Source organism: Hemicordylus capensis, chromosome 3, assembly GCF_027244095.1.
Source record: "Hemicordylus capensis ecotype Gifberg chromosome 3, rHemCap1.1.pri, whole genome shotgun sequence".
NCBI classification, from domain to species: domain Eukaryota; kingdom Metazoa; phylum Chordata; class Lepidosauria; order Squamata; family Cordylidae; genus Hemicordylus; species Hemicordylus capensis.
In genome coordinates, this window is record NC_069659.1 from 338,137,582 (window position 1) to 338,165,246 (window position 27,665).

Here is a 27,665-nt window from a genome sequence, read left to right on the forward strand (position 1 = left end):
CTCTGATTTCTTCCTTCGTTCAGGAACTCCAAAAGAAGATCTTCTTGCCTCCATGAACAATAAGAAATGTAACCTTTTCTGCCCAAGAGCAGAGGTGGAGGAGGGATCTCTGAAGGATGCTAATCTCTTTACTCACATCCCTCTAGTGTCCAAGGTACTCAACAAAGTCCTTCAACACAAGACAAGGTGTACCATGCTTGTCCCCTGGTGGCCGGTTTAAATTTTGTTCCCTCTCCTAAGTCTATCACAAGGATCCCATCGTCACCTCCCTTAACACTCCAACCTTCTGTTCCAGAATGATGGCAAAATCCACCATCACAGCCTTTGAACCTTTAATTTGATGGTGTGGAAGCTGAACTTCTAGACAATATCCTATCGCACGAGAGGAAAGCTTCCACGAAATGAAACTACAGTTGTAAATGGACAAGGGTTGCCAATTACAACAAGGCTAGAGGTTTTTAATCCCTTACAAGCCTCTATACATCATGTCCTCTTATATCTTACCTCACTGACGGGCTTGGGCCTTTCCAATTGATCTATTAAAGTCTGTACGGCGGCCCCACCTGCAGTTCATGCAGGCTGGAATACGAAGTCACTATTCTCTCCCCTGGACTGCAAAAGGTTTCTTAAGGGAATTGACAACCTTTTCCCACCAATTGAACCCTGGAGGCTCTCCTTAGTAATTGCTACGCTAACAGAGGATCACCAGAGAGATCACCTGTTACAAGTAAGCAACCTGCTGTTCCTTCTTGACCACTGTTGTGTGTGCTTTCCTCTGGATTCGCTCTTTAGTAATTTCTATGCAAACAGAAATCCCCTTTAAAGTACTATCTTCAATACCCATTAAGTTTTTATAATTGCTATCATTAACAGCCTTTTTGATTGCTACCACCACCGCACAAAGGGTCAGCAAACTCAACACTTTGAGAATAGATTCCCCTTTCACTAAGTTCTACCCCAAAAAGGTGGTGATGAGAACAGACCCTCCCTTGGTTTCTAAGATAGTCTCTAACTTCGATGTCAACCAGGACATAATCTATCCATCCTTTTTTCATGACTCCAACCACTCCTTTACAGCATTCTCTTCACGCCCTGGATATCCATAGAGCATTCCTCTTCTATATAGGCAGAACTAAAGTCCCATTGATGCTTTGTTACCTTCAGGGGCAAGAACAAGGGCCAACCAGTCTCTAGACAAAGTCTTCCTAACTGGCTTGTCCATCTCATTTTTATTTGTTACAAGAAACAAAGTATACAGCCTCCAAACATTATTAAAGCTCACTCTACCAGAGCCGTGGCTACTTCTGCTGCTCACTTATCAGGATTTTTTTTTGCTGACAGATGCAAGGGTGCCACCTGGTCTTCTAACTTGCCCTTCATCAAACATTACATCTTAGACTTCTGAACTGCAGCTGAGGCTAACGTGTTTAAAAAAAAATTCTCTAAGAAACATCTTCCAGTGCCCATATGGGGAACTTGTAAATCACCCATGTTGTGGACGATACCAGATCACCTCAAAGATAAACAGGTTGCTTACCTGTAACAGGTGATCTCTTGGTGGTTCGGTATCATCCACAACACCCACCCAACCTCCACACTGGTTGGATGTTTCTGCTTAATACCCTTACCTCTACAAAGACCTGCAGAAGCTCAATCTTCACAGCAGTCGATCAGGAAATGCTAAAGGGCACTCTGCTGCTGTAGATGCCGAGTATGTTTTGCACGTGAAGGGCAGAGCTCCTTGAGGCGCTATGGAATCCTTCTGCATCGGCTACTGCACAGGCACATAACCCATGTTGTGGATGTACCTTACAGATAAGCAACCTGTTATTGTTCTGCATTTTTCTTAATCTTTAAAAAAAAAAACTTTTGGAGAAAGTTAGGATTAGCAACAATGTTGGGACATTTGTAAGAGTTTCTTCTATCCATTTTAAATGGTGAGTGTTGGAATTAATTATTTATTAAAAAGGAAAAATAGTATCATGTGACTTGATCTTGGGAAGGAGGCATATATCTAACAAATCTGCAAAATATAAAGTGACTGTCCAGCATCTTATGTTGCTAGACTTGGTGTATTCACAACTCCCTAAAATCTTTGAGGTTAAAAGTCCACTCTGTGAATTTTGTGTGTGTGACAAAGGAACGTCCTGAATTATTTTTAATAAGCTGCTTTTATGCCCTTGTAGGCCAATCTCCTGTCATCTCACCGAAGTCTAATTCAGCGCCTGGAAACAGTGGCACTTGGTGATGACCTCTGTGACCGAGGGGAGCAGGTCACTCTGTTCCTTTTTAATGACTGCCTGGAGGTAAGTCTATCCATATTCATTTGGCTATGATATTCTGGAATGACTTGTAACCCAAAGGAACAAATAGCACTCCAAACACCTGGAACCTCTGAAAGACTAGAACACTTTATTTGTCTTGACAAAAAGCATTATGTTACATGTACCACTCAGTCAGTCAGTAAGAACTACTGCACAAGCTGTCAGAAGAAGCTCTTTATTTCTCCAGACATAATGCTCTGTAGCTCAATATTTGGCGATTAGTGAGTCAGAGAGAGAGACAGAACAACTTTCTGCTGCTATGTCTTGCTACTGGCAGGGAATGATTGGCTGGAGAAGGGGAAGGAGAGATGCTGTCGTAGAATCAATAAGGAAGTCCCTTCAATACTTCATCCCCCAGCATGACTTCTGGGGAAATGAAGTCCCTAGGAATTATATGGGCTTTTAAATTTATCATAGCAGCTATGATGGAGTTCGTGTAATAAAAAGAAAGAAATTATGTGACGAGAGGCCAAACTCTACAACCTGTATACATTGAACAAATCTACATAACTTCTGTTCAGGGCATAAGAAATCTTACTTGGTCATCTTTACTTGTTTGTATGTTTTTTTGTTTTTTTGTTCAATGAGAAAAAACAACCAAACTCAGGGTGGCTCACAATCTATTAAAAGCAATAACAAATCGGTAATGGTAGCATGGTGAAAACAGCAGAGATGATAAAATATACATGAGCAATGAAGGGCAGACTGAAATCCTAATCCTTCCCTGGCACAGGGAATATGTGAGAATTAGTACTACGTGAGCCTCTCTCTGGGGAGAGTGTTCCAGAGGCAGGGTGCTGCAGCCGAGAAGATGCTCTCACTAGTTGCCACCTGCTTTGCTTCAGACACTTTTTCACCACTGTGAATTCAGTGATCATTGCCACGTACTTCCTAGCATGTGTCTAGCCAGGAGGGCTAGAGACTTGTGTTTTTTTCTTTTAAAATGAACAAGGTTCTTGGGAAGCTAAATTCTGCCCCCAGTATTGCACTGCACTTCTTATGCACTCCTGAAAATTGCAGCAGCCATGCCTGTGACAGAGATCCAGTTTCCAGTTACAAAAGGTTGTACAAGGCTATGCAGTTCCAGGATGAGCTGTGTCAGATTGTGTCTGTCAATTAGCCATTTTCAGAGGATGCTTATTTACCATCTGTAAACAGTATTTGTTGGTGGAGGCAAAAGCTTCTTTTTTCCACTTCATAGCTGCCACTTAGTTTGTGTGGATCGACACTCTTTGTTAATCCAGCAGTGTCTGAAATAGCTGTCTTTTTATTTCCCGAAAGCACAGCGTGAACCTACATAGGAACATAGGAAGCTGCTATACACTGAGTCAGACCATTGGTCTATCTCAGTATTGTCTTCACAGACTGGCAGTGGCTTCTGCTAGGTTGCAGGCAGAAATCTCTCAGCCCTGTTTTGGAGAAGCCAGGGAGGGAACTTGAAACCTTCTGCTCTTCCCAGAGTGGCTCCATCCCCTTGGGAATATCGTAGAGTGCTCACACTTCTAGTCTCCCATTCATATGTAGCCAGGACGGATCCTGTTTAGCTAAGGGGACAAGTCATGCTTGCTACCACAAGACCAGCTCTCCTCTCTCAAGATCAGCTCTCCTCTCTGTATCTGAATCGTGATTCGTTGGATTCATAATGAAATGGGTTCTGCGCCTGTGCAGGGACCTCATGGGCAGACGAACTAGCTCCTCAAGACGCCCACTCCGCCCAGCACGTGCTCCGTGCTTTCATTGAAAACAGTGGTTGGGAGCGTCACTTCTTCAGTTTTTGTTTAGCCACCAAAGCATCTATACCTTGGTATTAGCTCCTCGGTTCAATTGAAATAACAAAAAATAATAGAGAATTTAGGATTGACTTATACGGACTATTTACCTCAGGACTTCCTTTTTCTACTCTTAGCTATGACAATTTAATTAGTAAAAGTAAAAATAGACTTTGAGAGACACTTTGCGACTTTGGCCAGACGTGGAGGCTGTTAGCCCCTTCTGTTTCTAGATAGGGAGGCTAAAACAACATTCAAAAGATGTGTAGAATGCTGCGCTATGTTGCTGTCTACAGACCATCACGACTCGTGCTTGTGTCTTAGTGAACAACACAATACGGCAGCTTGTAAGATATGTTGCTCATTTTCAAAACAAACTTTGAAACACAGAGTGCTACGCCTACGAGCAGCACTTCATGACGAGGTGCTCCAGCCGCCAACTCTGAGGCCAAGCCACTCTTTGGCATTGGGAGCTACCTTGGTACCGAACTTGATATCGAGTGCCCACGGAGCTGCCAAGGAGCAGTCTAAAACCATGGCATCAGAGCCTGTCTTTTAGAAATCGAAAGAAGTATCGACAAAGACCCACAGGGACAAAGAGAAGAAGCGGATGTTTGACTCGGAGCAGGAGTGCTTCACCGCCTGCAAAGAGACACCGCAGTGCACCACTTAGTGGAACACCATCACCGACGCTAGTGCAGGAGTGTAACTCGGCATGGGAGTTGGAGAACTTGTTGACATCGAGTCCTGTACAGAGAACTTCAGTACTGAAGTCTTCAGTGTCCATGCCAATGAGCTCGGCATAGATGGGCTCGGCATCAAAAGCGTCGATGTTGACACTCTTTGACCCGGTACCGACAGTGTCGACAGCGAAGCCACCTTCGGCATCAAAAAGGCATCTCCTCTCACTGGCGCAAACCTCAGTGTGGTCTCCTACCCCCCCCCACCCCCCCCCAATGAGCAGCACAGTGGCTGGAGACGTTCATAAGATGCACTTGTTGGCTGATTATGACCAGGATGAGGGATTCTCTCTGGATCAGGATAAAGCTATTTCTCTATTGGAGCTGTTAGTCTCTACATCCAGCACACCGTCGGGATCGGCGTTCCAACGTTTTCTTAGCACTGGACTTGACGTCAATCAGGATGTGGACAATGAGCCAGACCCACCTCCGAAGACGCCATCGGTATCTCCCCTACAAGGAACGAGAATACACATGGCTAAACAAGCACCAGTACAAGACATGTCAGGTTTATTAAGGCCAAGAGCAACTCCTGTGCCAGTAACAGTTTCTAGCACATCTTCAGCATTAGTGCCTTTGACATGAAAGTCCCCTAGCTAATATGCTCTTTCGCAGGGACTTCATTGACCAGCTACTCAACCAATTCATAGAGAGCTGACACACTCTTGTGGGTTTAGACAAACACTCCCAGATTACACTGATTATCTCCGATGGAAGGCTCAGTAGGAACCTATCCACCAGCCTATTCTGGCTCAACAGGAACCTGTTCAACAATCTGTTTTAACACAACAAGAACCTATTCTAGTAACGACTGCAACCCAGGCTGCTGAGGATTTTCCTGTAGAGATGGCCTCTGTGGCATGCCAGACTCAACTGCTAGAGACGCTGCAACCAGGTGCACCTTCCCATGGATCACTACAGGTACCAGTGGTACTGGCAAAGATGTCTGGTAAGCGGAAGAGAAAAGCAACCCCACCTCCAGCTCCGCGATCACCATCATCGGCAGAGGCCGAGGGGTATTCTTCAGAATCTGCTGAGTTAGATTCGGACAGGGCTAGTTGCCAATCAGACCCACCCTCTGATGTGCCTCCAAGACTGTTGACATCCCTGTCGGAAGAGCTAGAGGCTTATCATGCTCTTATCAGGGAGATTGCTGAGGCTCTGGATATGGATTTAAGGATGCCGGAGATGGAACTGAAAGATCCAGTATACAACATGATGGCAGCAGCTAAATCTTCACCCCCTATAGCCCTACCTAATGATACTGCTTATCACTAAAGCAGCTAAGACAGTCTGGGATGTTCTCCTGATATCTACACCTACACTGAAGTGCCTAGAAAGTTTATACGGTGCATGAGGAAGATAATACTGAGGCACCTGGTGCTGAATGACTGCGCATCAGCTATGAAAGGGGGTTGTTGGCACACAACACCTTCGTACAAGGAGGAAAGATTAATAGATGTTTTGGGCAGAAAGATATATACCACATCTAGCCTGGCAATTAGAATTGCAAATTATGCAGCCTGTATGGCTCTCTATAACCACTTTTTATGTGATACTCTACTCTGACTCCACTTCAATGACTCCAGAGGAGTTTCAGGAGAGATTTTCAGAGCTGTATGAGAAAACAACCTCAGTTACGAGACAACAGCTCAGTGCCTTCAAACACCTCACCGAGTCTAGAGCGATGGTGACTGTAATTATTGCCCTGCTAACTGGGCAAAGAGGCACCTTTTACCGTGGTGATTCTCTCTATTTAGCAGGGGGAGAGTAACTGGCCCTATTCACCCCCAGCACAGTACTTCCAGTGACTGTTGCTGGTGTGTGTCTTAAGTTCCTTTTTAGAATGTGAGCCCTTTTGGGGACAGGGAGCCATCTTATTTGTTTGTTATTTCTCTTTGTAAACTGCCCTGAGCCATTTTTGGAAGGGTGGTATAGAAATCAAATTATTATTATTATTATTATTATTATTATTATTATTATTATTATTATTATTATTATTATTATGCATCATTACGCTTGGCTCAGGTCCACAGAGCTTCAACAGGACATGCGAGAGTGTGTGGAGGGCTTAGCGATCGATGGCAAAGGACTCTTCAATGAAAATACAGCTTCCATAATGGAGTTGCTGAAAAAACCACACTGCAAAAACAGTCATGGCCTCTTTATCAGTGTCAACGGGCTCACGTAACCGCGCGTAGGTTGCCAGAGACCTTCTAGGTACCAGGACCGAAGAGAGTTTAAATGTCAGTATAGACCCTTTCAAAGAGCTAAGGGTTTTGGGCAAAGAAATAAGAATCACAATGTTGGTACGAACAAGGACAATGCCAAGCAGAATCTTTGATTAATCTGTCGGTCCACTACACATTCAACATCAATCAATTGTCAACACACCCAACATCTGCTTTGTAGTTGCCAACAACACCATGCGGTTGGCAAGCCATGCTCAAGCGTGGCAAAACATAACAGGCCTGAAGTACACCAAGGCCACATCAGTGCTTCAGCAGGAGGTGCAGGTACTTCTCAAGAAGTATGCAATTGTGGCAGTGCAGTGGACAGACATGTTGTCTGGGTTCTACTCCCACTTTTAACAAATCCCAAAGTGGGGTGGGGGAATTGGGGCAATTGTGGATCTTTGGGGGCTCAATTGGTTTGTTTGGGCTTGGAAATTCAGAATGACAAAGTTGTAGGCAATTCTACCTTTCCTATGCTAGGAGGAGTGGGCAGCAATGTTAGATTTGAAGGATGCCTACTTTCATGTGGGGCTTCAGGAGAATCACTGCAAGTACCTCAGATTTACGGTGGGAAGTGCGGTGTACCAATATGCGGTCTTGACTTTCGGACTGTCAGTGGCCCCACGCATCTTCACAAAAGTTATGGCTGTGGTAGTAGTCTGTTTACGAACACAGGGTCTGGTGGTCTACCGCTACCTAGATGATTGGCTTCTGGTCGGCAACAGCAAAGAAGAGTTAGTTTCGCAGCTCCACTCTATGATTTTGCTGCTGCAGGAATTAGGAATCAATATCAACTGGAAAAAGTCAAAGCTAGAGCCACAAAAACGGCTGAGTTTCATTGGGACAATTCTGGACATGGAAACAAAGAGAGCATACTTACCTGTGGAGCGTTGTCAGCAGATCAAGAATCTTGCACTACAATTCAAGCACAGTCCAATACAGCCTGCAGGGAACATACCACGGTTAATGGGTCTTATGGCATCTTGCAACTCAACCGTGCAGTACATGCATCTACATGTGAGACCATTGCAGAGATGGTACCTAAGGAATTTCCGCCCAAATGTAGACAGTCAGAAGATGCATCTGACAATTCCACACTCGGTGTTGAACTCACTTCATTAGTGGATGGCAGAGGAGAATCTCTTAGGGGGAGTCCTGTTCAAACCCTTAATGCCAACTCAGTGGGTGACATCGGATGCCTCCCTATCAGGCTGGGGAGCTCATTGTGGGGCTCATCAGATTCAGGGCAAATGGTCCAAGCCACAAGCTCAGCAACCTATAAATTACTTAGTTGCAAGCAGTGTTACTGGCTCTACAGGCATCCAAACCCATGCTCAAGAACACAGTGACACAGGTGCAGGTGGACAATACAATAGCGACTGCATACCTCAACAAACAGGGAGGCACGGTGTCGTTTGTTGTGTAGCCTGAGCATGTAGATATGGGAATGGTGCATTGCTCATACGATAAATCCAATAGCAATACACATAAAGGGGTATGGACAACATTTTAGCAACAACCTCAGCTGAACATGGCCGTATGACCAACGCCATGAGTGGGAGATCAAAGACTCCTGTCTCCAAAAGGTTTTCAACATGTGGGGACATCCAACAGTGGACTTACTTGCAGTTGCTGCCAACAAAAAAAACGGTCTGAAATACTGTTCATGTGCAGGAATAGGCGAAGGATCTCTGGATGATGCATTCCAACACAGATGGAACAAGAACCTCCTATACCTTCACCCACCGCAACCTGTAATCGATCATGTTCTAGCACAAACTCTAAGGGACAACTCGACGTGCATACTGATGACACCGTGGTGGCCGAGGCAGCTGTGGTTTGCTCTGCTGCTTTGTCTTGCAAAGGGAAACTAGCACAGGTTCCCACTCATCCAAACCTTCTGGTGCGAGAGAAGGAGAGGGTGCTACATTCAGATGTAAGAACTCTATGGATGACTGCTTGGAAGATCGGCTTTTAAAGAAAATACTACTGAACAATAGGCGACTGTCTATGTGGCACAATTATGGCAGCAATTGGAAACGATTTGCTAACCATGCTCGGAAGCATGATTTCTACCTGTTAAGGGCCATGGTAAAGCAGGTGCTCCTATACATGATTTCCTTAAAGATGAGAGGATTAGCAAATATATCGATAAAGGTCCATCTGGCAGCCATTTCTTCTAGGCACAAGGGGTGGGATGGAACAACTGTATTCTCTCATCCGGAGTGTAAGCGCTTCATGAAAGGATTCAACAACCTATATCCACTGGTGAAGCAGCCTTTAGAATCCTGGAGTTTCTTTAGTTCTGTCAGCACTAATGGAAACCCCATTTGAGCCAATGGAGACTGTGAGTTTGAGGATGCTCACACTCAAAGTTGTGTTCCTGATCGCGATCACCACAGCATGTGAGTGAGCTGATGGCTTTGAGAATGGACATACCGTACACCCATTTCTACCTACACAAGGTTGTTATGTGGCTAGATCCAAACCTTCACCCAAAGACTATTTCTGACTTCTATCTGAACCAGGAAATCATCTTGCCAACCTTCTTCCAGGAGCTGGAAACAGCCTTGGAGAGGGCACTACATTCTCTAGATATCCGCCGGGCTCTCCTATATTATCTAAAGAAAACAAAGGCAGTATGGAGGATGAAAAGACTATTTGTGGCATATAAGGGGAAGAGCAAGGGTCTGGCAATATCGAGGAAGAGGCTGGCTCATTGGTTAGTAGAGCTGATTGTTCATGCCTACAAACAACACGGGGTTGATCCTCCACGCACTATACGAATGCACTCAACAAGAGCATATGCTGCCTTGGCTGTGCATTTGTCAGGAATTCAGATGGCTGATGTCTGCTCAACAGCAACATGGTTATCTCAACAGCCATTCATCAAGCATTATGCCATTGACTTGCAGATGGCAAGACAAGCTGAGTTTGGGAGAAGTGTTTTGAAAAAGGAGTTGCTATAAGCTAAGGGTCTAGTGTGCTCATCACCATAGATAAAAGCTGGCTAACCACCCATTTCATTATGAATGCAACGGATCCTGATCCTGATAAACAGGTTGCTCACCTGTAATGCTTGATCTGGAAGTGATCTGTTGTATTCATAAGACCCTCCCTAACCATCCCCACTACAGTAGAAAAATAAAAGGGGGGGGGACCCAAAATTGAAGAGAGGTCACTTACCAGAACTGCGACAGATCGTCAAGTACAGGTGGTCTGCAAGAAACTGAAATGGTTTTCAGCGAAAGCATGGTGCACGTACTGGGTGGACTGGGCATCTCAAGAAGCTAGTTAGTCTGCCCGTGAGGTCCCTGCACAGACACAGAACCCATTTCATTATGAATACAACGGATCACTTCCAGAGCAAGTTACAGGTGAGCAACCTGTTCATACCTGCTTAGAGGTGCATCCTAGTATGCCTAGAACTTCAGCCACGGTCTGTCAGGAGCCGTTTAGTTGCTGGGTGAATTGGGGGGATGTCAAGTGTTGTAACAGCTTGGCTGCCTGTACCTCAGACCTTGGTATGATTTAGTACAATAGCTGCTGCTTAGCCTGAAAGGAGAACTGCTTGAATCTCCTCAACAGCCACCTTTTTAGTCCCATCTTCCCATCCCTAATGTCCACTTGACATCTGAACAAGTGAGAGAAGATGCTAGACTGGCTTTTGCATCTGGAGGATTGATGCATCTTGGTTATAGTCGTGTAACTTGTCACAATCGCTCTCTCTCGGCACCACTTAACAATCCTGGCACTGCTTCAAGTTTTCAAGACAATGGCTCAGCAGCACATGAGTTCTCATGGGACTCATTTGTATTTAATATGAGCAAATAACGTGTCTGTGTCAGGTTGATCTGTTTAGCTTCTGCTTAGGCTACTCAAAAACAGACACATAAAGTGACCACACAAGCAGTATAACCAATAATTGCTGTTTGGAAAGATACTGAGCTTGGGGACCAAAACTAATCAGGTTTGAGAGCTGAGCCTAGCATGGGTGAGACCATAAAGTGTGTGTTCACTGTGGTCTGTCAAAGTTATACTGTGAGGAATATAAAGATCTTCTCGCAAGTCTGCCCTAAATGGTCACAAGTTAGTTTGACTTCTTCCCTTAACCAGTGGTGGTAAATGGTATGTTCTCTGTCCTAAACTTAAAAAAAAGAGCCCCCTAGAAGCTACTAATTGCCATCACACAAAACAAACACAAAAATCCAACCCCAAAAGCAAAACCAGCAACAGCATTAACAAATCAGTAGGCAAATACAAGGTTTCCAGACTATCCCAATGAAATGTGAATCAAAATTGTATGGCCTTCAACAGACGCCTAAAGGTACATAGTGAGAAATTCTGCTGGATCTCCTGGACAAGTTGCACAACATAGGCACTAATGCCAAGAAAGCTGTATCTCTCATGCTCTCCAGTATCTCCTCCAGGTGGTGGTGGGACATGTGTGTTAGGACACATTCCAGCAGCTATCAGGGTTCCAGTTTAGGACTTTAAAGGTTCAAACCACACTCAGGAATGGGTCCAGAAACACATTGGGAGCCAGTGAAGTTGGTATGATATTGGTGAGTTGTGATCAGCAGAATGGGCTCCTGTCAGCACCTTAGCTGCTACATTTTTTACCAACTAGAGTTTCCAGACACTTTTCAAAGGCAGCCCCATGTTACAGCTATACAGGAAAACCTCTGTATTCATGGCAGTTCTGTTCCCAGCTAGTGCCACAGATACAGAAACCATGAATACCAAGTCATTGGGGCTATGGAACTGCGGGGGTTATGTTCCTAAGGGGAGATGAGCCAAAATTTGGTTTTTTTGTGTGTGTTTTTAAAAGAAATTGGCCAAAAATTGGGTGAAAATAGTTTAAAAAAAAAAATCACGAGTGATGGTGGTGGGATTGCAGCGGAGGTGGCGCATTTTACCTTTGAAAATCACTGCAGCGGCAACAGCAGGGATCGGATAGATCCAGCAGGTGCATTTTGTCTTCTTAAACTGCCACAGAGGTGTCTGAGCAGCAGGGATCCCAGCAGAGCCAGCAACGGGGACTCCTTCTCCTTCCAAGCCTCTTTTACCGTGGGTGTTAGTCTGGAGCCCATTTCAAGCCTCTCTGAGCATGCTATTTTTTAATGTAAAATGCTGCCTCCTTTCCCCTTGCCTCCCTCAAACCCAAGCCCTTTACTTGTAAAGGGGAATCCTTGCCAGATTCCCCTTTACAAGTATATTGGTGGCTGACCTGCGGATACGCAAATCTGTCCCCACCCCCACACCGCATATGCTGAGATTGGGTGTCTCTTACCCAATCGTGGATACATGAAACCGCAGATGGTGAGTCTGCGATTAACGAATTTCTCATGTATGTTACGTTGGTGGTAATATGCCTTGGTGACATCCATATCATAAGTTATTGTGGCAAGATCCGATTATGAAGATATGCTTGAAAACCTGCACTGGTTTCTAGGGCCTGTGGTACAGCCATAATTCCCATTTACAAAAACTGTAAAAGAGATACTCCCGCCAACTACCTCATTAGTCTCCTGGTATAATTAGTAAGTTGTATGCAAAACATTTAAATGAAAAACTTCTGGATTCGCTGAACACGTCTTGGTGGAGGAACAGGCTGACTTTAGAGCTGGCTGTTCTCCATTAGACCAAGCCCTTATTGTGCAGCATCTGATTGAAAAATATACTGACAAACCTGGTTCTGTGTTGTATGCTGCGTTCATTGATTTTAAGTTCACATTTGACTCAATTTCCAGAGTAAAATTGTGGTGCAAACTTAAGAATTCCACCATGGATTGATGTCTGTTACTTTTAATATTCAAACTGCATGAAAATTCCTGTTTAAAAGTCCATTGCAGCATATAAGGCCATCTTACCAACAATTACAACATGAAGAGGTGTTAGGCAAGATTGTATATTAGTGGCATCACTATTCAATTTCTATATTAATTCCTTGGTAGCTCATCTAAATCTTGCCCACCATCCCCTGAATCTGGCAAATAAATACTTTGCAATACTACTTTTTGCGGACGACATGGTTTTACTGTCTCAGACTTCAGCTGGATTAAAATGAGCATTGTGCTCTCTTGCTCTGGATTGTAATGAGGAAGCTTTAGAGATTAATTACAGTATGACCAAGATCCTGACCTTTGCTAAGCACCTCAAAGGTAGCACTTGGTATCTGGTCACAAAATTGGATAAGTTAATTTTTAAAAATATATCTGGGCCTTGTTTTCCAAGCCGCCAGAAGGCTCACTTGGATTATGTTCTGCAAAATGCCCAGAAATCAGCATCAGCCATTCAATCTTTCTATTATTCCAGAGGTACCTTATCTATCCCTGTGGCAATAAAAATATTTTTAGCTAAATTTTGTGCACAGCTCCTGAATGGTGCACAATTTGGGCTGTATGGCAACTTTACCCCATTGGAAGCTGTGCAATCCAAATTTCTAAGAAATATTTTCCAAGTAGCTAGATGTGTTCCAAATGTGTTTCTCTTCTGGGAAGGTGGTGAGACCAAGGTAGAGATGGGGTTATGGTCAATGATCTTCACTTACTGGCTAAGGCTGCTCTTTTCCCCAGTTGAACTATTCCCCCTAACGTTAGTTGACAACTTTAATTCAAAATGGAAAAAATCCCTCCACCAGGAACTGTATTACGGCTTCTCTCAGGAAGCCCTCATGATGGGTTTTGAGCAGGCCAAGATAGCACTTAAACAATGAGCTATGGATGTGGAAGGGCAATTAGACCAAACTTGCCTTCCAAGAGGTCTATATGTGAGTAACCAACTATTTATTTTAGTGCCTCTCAGATATTTAAATCAAATAATGGGGTCTACATTTTAGAAGAACTTTGACTCCAGTGTGTGTCTAATGTGCTTCCTATAGAAAATTCCATATGTAGCCCAGTTCTGCCCTTGTGGTGCAAGAGCCATTGAATCAACAGCTCATGTCCTTCTATACCGCCTCTTTTAATAAGGATATTCATTCTCATCTCACTACCCCCTTTTAATCAAATTTCCAGGCCACTCAGATTAATCTTACCTTCAGTATTTACTGTCTGGCCAGAATGACTTGATTTCTTAAAATGTAGCAAAATTTTGTTTTATGGTTTGTAAAATTTGCCAAGAGTTGGTTAAATTGTTCTGACTTACTGGTTGGTGGTTTACTGTTTTGCTATCTTATTTTATTTTGATTTGTTAATTTGGTCAATGACTATAATAAAGATTTTTCTTCTTCTTGAATACTTCTAAAAAACAACAAACCCAAAGGCTTTCAGTTTGAAACCAACACTTTCAGGAGAGCTACAATGTGTCACTGATTGTTTAATTAAGCATTGTCAAGTCAGTGTCAGCTCTTAGTGACCACATAGATACTCTCCAGGATGATCTGTCTTCAACTTGGCTTTTTAGGTCTCTCTGGTGCATTCATTGCTGTCGTAATCGAGTCCATCCACCTTGCTGCTAGTCATCCTCTTCTTCTTTTTCCTTCAACTTTCCCCAGCATCTCTCAGAGGAGCTGTGTCTTTGCATAATGTGTCCAAAGTATGATAGTTTGAGTCTGGTCATTTGTGCCTCGAGTGAAAATTCTGGATTTATTTTTTCTAAGATCCGTTTGTTTGTTTGTGGCTGTCCGTGGTATCCTCAAAAGTCTTCTCTAGCATCAAAGTTCAAAAGCATCAATACTTTTTCTGTCCTGCTTCAAAGTCCAGCTTTCGCATCCATAGAGTGTCACAGGAAAAACTTTTGTACGAATGATTCTAATCTTTGTAGGTATAGACTCATCATGGTATCTAAATATCCTTTCCAAGGCAGCAGCCCTACCAAGTGCTAGTCTGTGGGGTATTTCTTGACTGCTGGATCCTTTACCATTGATGGCTAATCCTAAAAGGCAGATGCTATCCACCACTTTAATGTCTTCATTATCAATGTGTTATACAAACACAATCACCTTTTTAAAGTAATAGAACAGTGTTGAGCAAATTTAAATGAGGTTTGAAAGGTCTAGTAAAAAGGTCTTTGCCAGGAGTTACAAAGGCATGAGTTCTAGTGCTGAGTAAGCTTTTCTGGGGAGAGAATTTCACAAATGGGGGGCCCTTGCCAAGAAGCTCCACACCGTTTTTGGCACCTACCTCATCTCACAAGGTGGGGGCTCCCTGAGAAGAGCCTCTGAAGATGATCTCCACATTCAGGGAGGCTCATGTGGGAGTAATGCAGCCCCCAAGTACACAGATCTCGAGTTATTTAGGACTTTAAGGTTAAAACCAGGAATAATTCAGAGTGCTGGAAACTGATTGGCAGCCAGTGAAATTGCACTTAGTTTGGCCCTGCTTGACAGTCTAGCAACTTTTTTTTCGGACCAGTCTGTTTTAAAGTAGTCTTCTGTGGTGCAGTGTGTTGCAATAATGTGGACAGTGTCCACAATGTCTTCCAATGTCTGGTGGAACCAGATCAGACTTCTAATGGACCTCAGTCCAGCCTCCTTTCCCATGGCTAGCAGAAGCAGAATAAATTATTCAAAGTAAAATGAGCCGTGCAAATCTTAAAGTCAGTGTATTTTATGCATATCTCAGAATCCAGTAGTTGTTCAGCTTATTCTTCTGCCAAGGTAACTGCTTGCAGAGGCAGGTATGTATGTTCTGCATAGGGGCATAATTGGATCCTTTGGCACAAAACTTAGGCATCAGAGCAGAGATATCTTCAGATATATGTACACTTGCTTACAGCTTTTATCAAAGTCAGTAGGTTTGTTTTTTGTATTTACCTAGGGGTGGAAGTTATGGTCCTTAATTGGAGGTAGCAAGTACAAGGACCCTCTGCTAGGCATATGCAGTGCTGGAACATTTGTGAAAACAAGGCAGAAGAGAGGAGAGATGTGTTCGGATTGGCATGTGGTGTTTCAGAGAACATTAAAAACTGTGAATCCCTCTCATAAAAGCTGGAGGAAGCTGGCATTCTAAGCAGGAACATAAATCCATATGTTGGAATTGCTTAAGATTTTCAAAAGTTGGTTTGCTACAGAACATTTACACTTGAAGGTCTGAGGGGATGTTTTTGCTGGGGCTTTACAGGTTTTTTATGTTGTGTTTAAACAGATTGCAAGGAAGCGGCACAAAGTCATTGGTGCTTTCAAGAGTCCACATGGCCATACCAGGCCACCAGCATCTCTCAAGCACATCATCCTCATGCCCCTGTCTCAGATCAAGAAAGTCCTCGACATCCGAGAGACAGAAGGTCCGAACCTTTGGAATGGAATGGCTCACTGCTTGGTAGTGGTGGGGTGGCTGGTTTTGAGTACAGAGTCACGGAGTAAGGGCTGCAAATGCTGATCAGTCTTGGCATAGCTGAACAAGACCTCTTCCAAAGAGGTTTTACCTGAAGGCCAAGGAGCCAGAAATAACCCGTAAAAGGAGTGTGGAGGGGAGACAGTCAAATGTCAGTTTTGAACCTCTAGCCGGAGAAAACTCCTCAAAGCTTTTAGAGCACATAGCCCTTGCTCTATGAGTGTTCCCATGTGCCTTGGCATAATGCTTTTTCTAAAAATAAAGCTTCATGTGTGGGCGTATTAACCTTTTGAGAACAAAGGTTTACATGACTGTCACTCCAGTTGTAAGCATGAGCTTAAGCCCACAGGCCTATGTTAAAATCCTTTCGCAAGCATGCCTTTATTGCTCTTATGCTCATTAAAGGGCTGGAATGAATTGCATTGCGTATTGAAAGAAATGCAGCTTCTTTCTAGAGTGAGCATTCTGACTAAGGCTCCACAAGAGTCATCAGTATTTAGTGCAGCACCTACTGGAAAGATGATCTTGTAAGTTTTGAAGTAGTGTCCCACAGCAAGCCTTTGAACAGACTCTCCCGAATGCAGTCTTGTAAGTATTGAGGTTTGGGATTAGGTTGCAGGTTTGTGCTTGCTCTTGCCCTGTCCACAAATGCCCCCCTCCCCCAATCAATCAATCAATCAATCTGGATTTGGTGTTGCATGATGCTGCCACCTTCTTCTGTTAAAACGAGTCCAAGGTTGTTCCTAAACCTATCTCTTGACAACACAGACTAAAATTAGGTTTTCAAAGTGGGTTTAGGAGTGTCCCCAGATTCATTTTAACCTGGCTTAGTGGAGACACTGGTGATGAGTAGGCTCTAGTTTAGAAGCAAGAGGAAAGCACATACAATATTCCATAGCCTTCTCCTGACCCCCAGCTGATTCCTAAACTAGCCTTTAGAAAAACATTGATGGATTTTGTGTGGTGGATAGATCAAAAGATCACTTTAATAGGTTATCTACCATACCTGACGTCTTACAGTGCTTAAAGTGCAGATCACTTTAAAAGACTGGTTTCTTTTTAATTATCGTGTGCATAATTTATTTTAATTATCGTGCACACACCCCACTCAAAAGTATACGGGGTTGTATCAGACTTTATGCATTTTGATGAGAGATTTGTATGGCAAAGACACTCATCTTGGACAGTGACAGGCATGCTAAATGCAACTCAGCTTTTGCAGAATTGTCTGTATTTTACAGAATTCTCTGTAGTGACCATATGTTGTAGCTGAATGTGGGCATTAGCTTCAGTATCTTTATACTGATTACATGACTTTATAGTCTACTTTGTCCCATGGGATACTGTGCCTTGTCTTAGTTGCTGCAGATTTATAATGGTTAATAAAAGCATCATTGTCTTTAAGGCACTATTTTATTTATTTATTTTATTCCATTTCTATACCGCCCTTCCAAAAATGGCTCAGGGTTGTTGAATGTTGTCCTGTTGCTTCTGTAGGTGGAAAAACCCATTCATCATGTATCCCAGGGATGGGAGCTACCCTAAAAGAGTGGATTCCCATGGCTGGAATTATTTTTAGCCTTAAGGTTCTAAATTTAGACTCTGCAGAGGTAAAATTCTCTCCCCAGTGCCCCACCACAGCATACAAGAAGCCTTTTAGACTTCTTTCTGTAGCCCCTTGCAAGCAGTAGTTAATGGGGTGCAGGGAAGAGAGCACCAGATCTGTCAGATTTGTCATAGGGAAGAGTCTGTGAAGGGTTTAATTCTGTGCTGAGATAGTTTGGAGGTTAGTTTGTTAATAATCAGGCTTTTAAACTCCGGGTTCTTGTGCTGACCCCATGCTCATCCCATTATATTGATTATAGTCCATGCTATCTCCTACTGTAATCACGAGGACTTAGATAACAGACTTTTATAGAACTGTGGCTTTTCTTTACAGACTGCCACAAAGCATTTGCATTGGTTGTGCGGCCCCCAACGGAGCAGACCAACTTGCTGTTCAGCTTCCAGATAACTATTGAGGAGCCTGCCAAAGAGGACTGGTTGAAGATGCTGTGTCGACATGTAGCGAACACTATATGCAAAGCAGATGCTGTAAGTTCTGAATATTTGTGGCTGAGGAGAAAACTCTACATTGGGATGTGAAGACTGATATCCAGGAGATCTGTGTGGTGACTAATCTTACTGATACTGAGCTGGCACGAAGGGAATCCTGTAGGTTGAGAGAGAATAGAATAATAGCACGTTCTGGCACTTTGCCATGATGTGATTGGGCCCTCCTGGTTTCTGCAAACCAAACTTCTGACAGTATACTGCCAAGCAATGCAGTGTACAGGTGCAGTGATACTGTGTTTGCTTGGTACACCTGGAGAGTGGCATTCACAGGTGCAGCACGTTTGCGCTGGGAGTTGGCGCTCGTTTGTAAACATCGCTGTATGCAGACCTGCTTCATCTGCCTTCCTGTTGAGCATGAAGTAAACTAGTTTAATGGCACAATGAGAAATGCTGTTTCCTGCTGAGCCTATGTTTGTGCAGCTGGATTTGTGATGCTCACTTGACTGACAATACTTCTATAGAAAGAGGGTTGCTTAAGGTTGCCAAGTGTGCTTGTCAACACTTTTATTTAAAAGAGGAGAACCTGATGCCATAATGAAGCTGTAGGAAGAAAAGGAAAGGTTGTGCCTTTGAGTCGGTGTTGACTCCTGGTGACCACAGAGCCATGTGGTTTTCTTGGTAGAATACAGGAATGGTTTACCATTGCCATCTCCCACGCAGTATGAGATGATGCCTTTCAGCACCTTCCTATATCGCTGCTGCTTAATATAGGAGTTTCCCATATTCTGGGGAAGACATCAGTGGGGATTCGAACCAACAGCCTCCTGCTCCCTAGGCACGTTGCTTCCCTACTGTGCCATTAGGTGGCTAATGATGTTGTAGTGTACAGTTACTTATTACTGGGTTCACAATTCATTTTATTTTAATGGGACAACTTGGGGTTGCAGTCTTAGCATGCTCCAAGAAGGCACTACCTCAAACAATAACACATTTTCAATTTTTTATCTTAAGCCCAACCCCCAGCTTATTTACTAGGGTGGAAGTCCCATTGAACTTGGTAGGGTTCTTCTGAGTGTGCACAGGATTGGACTCAAAAGTGCAAAAGGTCAAACTTTGAAATGGAGTAGGCTTTGCTGTGCTGGCAGAGCCTCCCCCCGCCCCCCCGCAAACTTGAGCATCTATAATGAAATATGCTGCGATGCAGGAAAGAAACTGTCTTAAAGGCATTTTAGCTCTCTTTGTTATACCTGAGCACTCGGTCTCCAGGTTTGAGTGGAATGATACAGTACATGGTCTCTGGGTTGTTTGGCTGTGTTTTGAGGCTTCTTTGGGTTTTCTTTGACAAGGGGGATACAATCTAAATAATAATTACAAAGGAAATAGACTTTATCCCCTTTGCCATTTGAAATTGTACACTTCTCATCTCTTCTCTCTCAACAAGCCTTGCATCTGTTTTTCTAGATTGAAGAGAGCTTTTACATTCATGCCCCACGTGGGGGCAGCAGATGCTTTAATTTTGTGGCTATTTCCTACTTGCTTGTCTAAGTGGTAGAATGCTCTGAAGCAATGATTTGTAACTCCCATGTGGGTATGCATAGTATACAATATCTGATTTTGTTTTTAAATGTTCATATTTTGCTTTTTCTGCTTAAATATGCAGGTAGTTCAGACTTGAGGATTTAAGTGTGCCTAGATTTTTTTGAAATGCGGATCTTAAATTTCAAGGCTTCTTCTTATCTGAGAGTTAATTCTTCAGCCTTCTTTCTTTGCAGGAAAATCTTATTTATGCTACTGATCCTGATTCTATTGAAGTAAACACAAAAGACATGGATAGTACATTGAGTAGGGCATCCCGGGCCATAAAGAAAACATCTAAAAAGGTAAGGGAATTGAGAGGCACGATTCTGAAGCGACATCCTTCCATTAACTGCTCACATTTGGTAGCAAAACCTGTGCAGAATGCAGATCCCTCTCAAGTGCAAAAAACTAACAGAGAAAGACACTTGCACACATTCCATACTTTTGAAGAGAGACTGAAGCTATGAAGCCACCTTATATACTGAGCACACATACTACACAATTGAATGTGGTGCCTATGAGATGCTGTCCGTGTCTGTGTCCATCACTCCCTTCTACAGGAAAACCTTCGTATCTGTGAGGGTTCCATTTCCGCCTAGTGCCACGGATACCGAAACCACGAATACCAAGTAATTGGGGCAGTGGCATCTTGGGGGTTAGGTTCCTAAGGGGAAAAACAGCCAAAAAGCTCATAAAATGCCCTACCATGTTCTTGCTGTGTCCCCCAAGAGTTGAAAACTGGCCGAAAATTACTTTTTTCCTTCTTGGGGGGGGGCAAAAGGAACCACAAAATGGCTCTTCTCCTCAAAATGGTGGCCATAAATGATCTCTGAAGTCATTTCCAGTCACCCCAACCTGTGGATATGCAGATTTAACCTCCCCCTGCCCCATTCCCGGATTTTCTACCTCTTATATTGAGGCCAGGTGTCGGTTACCCAACTGTGGATACGCAAATCCATGGATGCAGGATCCACAAATATTGAGGTTCTCTTGTACTGTGCCAAATCATTGATCCATATGATTTAATATTAACTACACTGGTTGGCAACAGCTCTTCAGAATTTTAGACAAAGATATTTCCCAGCTGTAACTTGAAGGCGTTGGGAACTGAACCTGAGGCCACTACCATCACCAGCATCCCTTCAAAGTAGGTTAAGCTGAGAGATAGTGACTTACCCAGTGAGCTTTGTGGCTGAGTAGGGATCTGAGCCCAGGCTTCCCCTGTCCTAGTCCAACATGCCAATTACACTGGCTCTTTCATGCAAAACATGTGCTCTGTCACTGAGCTATGGCTCTTCCCAAAATGCAAACCATCAAGTGACAAATGTCACTCTTTTACAGGTGTATCATACAGTAACCTATAATTCAGCAAACTGCTTGCAACTGCATTGTGTTAGCTTTTTTGAGCATTGCTCCTTCTGGTGTAGCATATAGGGCTTGTCACTGATACAGTGATAATTTTCGTTTTCATATTGGGAAAAAGTAGCTCAAAATGCTTTGAACAGCAAATACAGATTAAAACTAAATGTGAGGGAATTTGCATTATCCCGAATTAGGTAGTTGCCTTATTTAATCCCTGGTATTTTAGCTAAAACAAAACACCCAAGTTCTGGTAAGAACTAATTTGCCTACTTGCCCTTCACTATAATCTTCATTGATAATTACCATCCTCACAAGTTAGCCCACTTCAGCCTTAAACGTTCACATGTCTGCCATCTTGAATTGGGGTGGATGACATCATCACAAACGATACTGTTGAGGCATCCCTATTTGTCTCTACAGGTGTAGCAGATTTGGTTCAAATTCGTTAGACTGTTCATAAGTTAGGTCAGTTACACCTCACATGTTCATGCATCCGCCATCTTGATTCGGGGTGGATGACATTATTGCAAACTATGCAATAAGGTTTCTTGAGGTGTCTCTGAGTCCCTACAACTGTACCCAATTTAGTTCATATTGGTCCAGGCGTTATGAAGTTGATAGTGGGATGGGGAGACATGCACGCATGCACACACAGCCAGGTGATCTCATAAGCTTACTTGACTTACGAAAGTAGGCTAAAAAAGTGCAATAATTCATAGCTGTGACTTAACATGTAAAATTCTTACTCTGCAAAATGTGTTTCAAATCTCACATCGAGTTAAACTTCAGAATTGAAAATGTTGCATTGAAATTGAGCAGGCACTAATGCTAATTACAATGTCTCCTCTAACATTTACATTAACATGGATCTTGTCAATCTCTGCAGGTCACACGCGCATTCTCTTTTTCCAAGACACCAAAGAGAGCACTTCGAAGAGCTTTGATGGCACATAACAGTGTTGACGAAAAGAATTTTTGCACAAGTGAAAGTTACTGGGGGGGGCGCATGTGTAGCAGTTCATCACTAGCGGTAAGTGACTGTGGAGCCCTATATAATAATTTTTAAAACCCCAGCCTGACTCCTCCCCTTTACTTCTTGAACAGTGAAGCTTGTTCATCTAATGATGAAGCATTTCCATAATTCTGAAGTCATAACACTTGTGGTCAGTTTGATAGTTCATATAATATCAATAACAGAGAAATCCTCTCTAAACATCAACCAGAAGTGAGTCCATATGATGGAGATGTTAGGGAATTTAGGTCTTATATAACACTCCATTGCATGATCCAGCTCAAGATAGGATACTTGACATGATTTCTTTTTGGTGCTTATTCCTCTGAGCTGGTGGCAAAATGGGTTTCCTAAGAAAAGTTAAGTGAGAGAAACTAGAATATTTGATGTGATACTCAGTAGTGATACAAGGGGATGTAACTCAGTGATGGAGCATACACTTTCTGTGGTAGAAAGTCACAGGTTCAATTCCTGGTATCTCCATGTAGGGCTGAAAGAGACCTGTCTGATACCTGGAGAACTGCTACCAGTGGGGATAAACATTACTGAGGTACATGGACCAGTGGTCTGATTCTGTATAAAGTAGTTTCTTATGTCTGTAGGTGTTCATATGAGAGATGAGCAGGTTCAGTGAGAAAGGTTGGCCTACTCTCTGCCTGACCTATACTCCTCTAGTGGAATTAGCTTCCTCTAACTAAAACCAGCATGACGTGATTGTCTGCTGGCCACAAGGGAGGCATCATTAAATGGACTCTCTCACCCCGTCACAACAACTTGTGTAGTGGGAAGACTGTGATTTCAAGGGCCTGGCATTCTGTCAAGAAGCAGTGGTGCCCACTGTGATGAAACGGAAAGGTAAAGAAAATGTGTAACTGGTTGGTTACTTTATGGAATTCTGTAGATAAAGAAACTGCATATGTAAGTTTGCTTGCACGAAGCGGTGAATGGCTACATAAGGTGGCAGCATCATGTGGTAGGAGACATTTAGTGGTGAGGAAGAGGAGAGAGTTAACAAACAGGAAAGTGGGTTGATGGTTGAAAGGGAGACCAGTGCTGTATGAAAGATGGGTATCAATCACTGTTAGGAGGAAGATGAATGAGTCAAGAATTACTCATGATTAAATTTGGTATAGTGAACCATGGGGCTTGGTTGGTGACACCCCCCAACCACCACCACCACCAGTGAACTGAATGGAAATGGTTGCAACATAATTTGAGGCCATATTGTGCTACACTAGATGCCCCTGTGCCGTAAGAATCTATTCTACTTAGCTTGGCTTGCTTAAGATGCTTTATAATTTCTGTGTATCTCTGGATAATAAATGAGCTCTAAGGTTTAAACCAGATGGTCGCGGCGTGTATTTAAGGATCTTTCCTTAGAGGCAGAACAGCTTTAGTATTTGCTTTTCTCAGCATCATGCTACTGACATCTTCCAAGCGCATGTCCTTATGTTGAAACAAACTTTCTTTTTTGGTAAGGTGTAATTTACTACAATACAAAACTGACAGGATTCATCATAGTACCATAATATCTGAAAAGTCTAGCTCAAGCTAATTCTGAGCATGTCGGACTGAAGGGTTCAGAGGAAGCTGTTAGTATGTTATCCTTGGTGTGTGTATGTGTGCTAGCCAGGCTCTTATTTCAGAAATAATACAAGAGCTTTAAAAACCTGGACTGATGTGTGGATTAACTCTTCATTCCCTCTCCATGTTTCCAGATGACTCGCTCCTCTTCTACATACAGCTTAACTGGATCAATTAAACACTTTATTAGTGTGCAACGTTCCAACTCTATTGATGGGAGCTCCCAAAGCGCTAGGCCCCGACCTGTGACCTGCAATTCCCATGGTCTGGAAGGGCGAATTACTTCTAGCTCTGAAACTTTAGACGGCCACTCCCTGGCCAATCCTTGCTTGGTCATCACTGCCAATAGTGGTGAAGTGAGTGATGACCGGAACGCTGCCTAAAGTGAGCTCCATAACCTCTTTCCTGGGCACTCCTTGGAGATAAAGTAATTTGTTTAAATGAGATGCACACTCTATCAAATATTCTCAGGTTCTGGGTTTTCCTTTAGGTCTCTGTGCACACTCTTTCCTTGAGGTATCTTAATGTCTTGAGTAAACAGCCTGTGTCAGAAAGTGGAGTAGTCACCACTGATACTGATCTGTCCTGGATTTCTTTCCAACACTTTAAGAACAAGGTGCTTTTTAATATATTGTGGGGCATGTATAGATGTTGCTATGAACCTCCCATCTTTCTAATCCAGAATGTGAACAGAAGTTGGAGTGGATTTGCATTTGCCAGCTGGACTTCAGTGTCAAACTTTTTATAAAAGTTCACATTTGCTAGTTCTCTACAGTGTTACATTCTCTGGCAGCTGATTGGTAGCGAAAGCATTGAGAAAGATCAACTTCCTACAGCATATAAACTAGAGTGACCTGCGGGTCCATAAGTGCATCTGTTTTTTAGAAACTCTTTTTTTTTTTTAAGAAACTGTTTTTTAGAAACTTAAAATTAATTAATTTTAAAATTAAACTCATTAGTGTTCCAGTTTTATTCCAATTCCAGTCTTTCAAACTGCTGGATGTCAAGATCTTGAAAAGCAAAGCTTAAGCTTGCCCTACACAAGAACATAAGATTTGAGCTTTATAGCCGTTTAGTAGGGCAAGGGGTATGGGTTTTTTGCCTCCCTCCTACAAAGTGACAACTTCGATGGAGACTTGATAATGCAGCTGGTACAGTATGACCAACATGACATGGTTAAATGGCAAGCAAAGTCTCTATGTTGCTCTTGAGGTTTGAGTGCATAGCTTTATGTGGGAAAACTTGGAAAGAAATGTTACTATTACTGAAAGCCTGAAGCTCACAGAGGGCAAATTTTACTTCAGAAGCTGGCAATGGACACAAATGCAACACAACAGTGCTGTTGAAGACATGCATGTGTTTGAAGTTGCAGAAAGCTTGATAATCAGAATTAAAGAAATCCTCTGCCCCAATTATACAGTTAACACTTGTGTTTTTTGTTTTTGTATTTAAATAGGGCATCCACTCACCCTCCTTGGTCAGCCTGCCGTCTGTGTTTGAAAAGAGGAGCCATACTTTAAGTCGATCGACGACTCACTTAATATGAAATGAGCAGAAACTGGAGTTGCAATTTAACATTATGGCCGACAAAAATGGTTTCGCTATTGAAGCAACCACTTACTGACATGAATGGTGGTACTTAGCTTGCCCTTAGTGGCAATTAGTTAGCTTTTAGATTACACTAAGTTAATCTCCAAGAATTGTCTGGTCTTGTCTACAAGACGAGTAATAGACTGGGTATTAGTTTGGACATAACTCATTTCTTTGCACAAATGACCCTGCTGACATAATGGAAGTATTCTGCTCAGTGTAAAAAATTCCTTAGCCTTTATGAATAAAATGGTATTGGAACTGAATATTGAAATTTAGAGGTTGCTCAATGATGCTCCCACTGGCTGAAGATGATGGATCTTGTGTTTAAAATAAGCTGTGTTCAACTTAACTAGTGCATGGACCAATAACTGGAGTGAAATAAATTATTTCACATTTAGACAACAAACCTTATTTTATAGGCTATCCAAATGATGTAGGTTTGTAGGAGCCTGGATATACTTTAGGCATGGTGACAGTGCATTGGTGGTGGTGACAGTGGAAATATGCAACACTTTCTCCAGCTTTTCATTTGGTCCAACCTTGTTTAATTGCTAGAAATAACTTTTGCTCAACAATATAGTAAACTGCCTGAAGTGGAAGCCTCTGGAAAAAAAATCACTGTGCTACATAATTTTATTTATAAACTTTGAACGGAGACCATTTTTAAAAAGCTATCTGCAAAAACTAGTGAAACACATTTTTATACAGGCTATTCATGCACAGATTTTGATATGAAGATGAAAATGTAGATCTGACTTCAATATCTACAGCTGCTATTTTTTATTCATAAGTTTTCATATAAAACTGATTCGCTATATTTTCCTATATTTCTGGTTTTTCCTCTACAACACATTTTTTTAGAATAATAAAGTTTTCAGAATATATTCCTGCGCTCACTTTAGAAATTGTTTCTGCACATAATAAACTGTTTTTTTGCTACCAGTATTTGGGAGTAGGGGTGGGTAGGACCCACAAGCCTCTTTAGTCACAGATTTCTACTACCTTGTAAGTGTAAGTTGTTATGTTCCTTATTTTTTGTGTATTTTTAATTCTATACTGGTAGAAATTTTGTAAATAAACTGAACTGTTGATATTGCTTAACGCTTTTTTAAATGTTTAACACCATGGATTCTAAAAAGTACCAGGAAGCTCATTTGATATTTGTTCTATATCTTAACGAAACAGACAATACACAAACACAACTGTGTTTGAATTATTTTTATTTTACTGTGGAAAACTGGCCAAATATGTATGTTAAAGTATGGGGTGAGAAATCTCAGTTGAATTCCTTTTTAAGCTTAGGTATCTGCTTTTGATAGTTTTTTGATCCAAAATAGGTTGCTGCAAAACCTCATTATTACCCAAACGTTCTGGAAATTCAGGAATATTTCGATTTAAATAATCCCATTCTCTCTCAGTGGGGGAGTGTATCCGGAACTGCTGGGTTGCTCCTCCCTCCTGTTCCGAGACAGGGCCAATGAAAAATGACTTTGTCTGGGCCCATGGGAGGAACTACCTCCCTCGGACCCTTTTATGCCCTTCTCGCTCCAGTACAGGCATGCTTTCTTGAGCTCCATGTGTTTTGCAGCCTGTTCCCTATCTTTGCTTCTTTCATATCTGCCCCACCACCCGACCTCCCTTTTGTGGATTAGTGAGAGTTAAGGGGGTAGGGAGATGGTTTGCAGTGCACTCCTTTTCTGCCGGTTAGCAGCACTATTCACCACAGTGCGCTGGCGGGCTTCCAATATGGCCACACACACTTCTGGCAGTGAGAGAGTGAGCTCTCTCTCCCTCTCCCTCCTCCACTGTGGTCTCCAATTGCATTGCGGACTGGCTGGTGGCAACACTTCCTGCTGACAAACGGCCCTTTAAAGAGCTAAAAGGATTGAAAGACGGAGGTGAGCAAGGCAGCACTAAGGGCATGCGGCTTCCAGCCAGCGATTCCAACTCCCTGGTTACTGCAGACCCTACCAATTTGATTCCAGCATTGGGGGAGGGCTCTTGGGGAGGAGGCCAGCAGGGGCAGCCTTGGCCAGGGTCATGTCCTCTGAACCCCCCCCCAACTGACCCCGAGAGCAGCCACCTTCCATAACTGGTAGCACCTGCCCGCCTGTTTTCCACCATGCAGTCAGCAGT

General features: G+C 42.9%; 1 protein-coding gene across 8 annotated transcripts in view; it reads left to right on the forward strand.

Annotated features, from left to right (window-relative positions):
* ECT2 (epithelial cell transforming 2) overlaps positions 1-26,625 on the forward strand; it is a 56,349-nt gene extending 29,724 nt beyond the window's left edge. For 5 of the 8 annotated variants that reach the window (XM_053311664.1, XM_053311665.1, XM_053311668.1 and 2 more), the window contains 7 exons: positions 2,187-2,306; positions 16,157-16,295; positions 18,285-18,439; positions 20,173-20,280; positions 22,227-22,370; positions 24,071-24,320; positions 25,393-26,625. In XM_053311664.1, the coding sequence (XP_053167639.1) occupies positions 2,187-2,306; positions 16,157-16,295; positions 18,285-18,439; positions 20,173-20,280; positions 22,227-22,370; positions 24,071-24,319 (915 nt within the window). In that variant the 3' untranslated portion in view covers position 24,320; positions 25,393-26,625. The remainder of the gene's footprint in view (positions 1-2,186; positions 2,307-16,156; positions 16,296-18,284; positions 18,440-20,172; positions 20,281-22,226; positions 22,371-24,070; positions 24,321-25,392) is intronic. The other 3 variants (XM_053311667.1, XM_053311671.1, XM_053311672.1) reach the window with 1 other exon arrangement.
* The last annotated feature ends 1,040 nt before the right edge of the window (positions 26,626-27,665 follow it).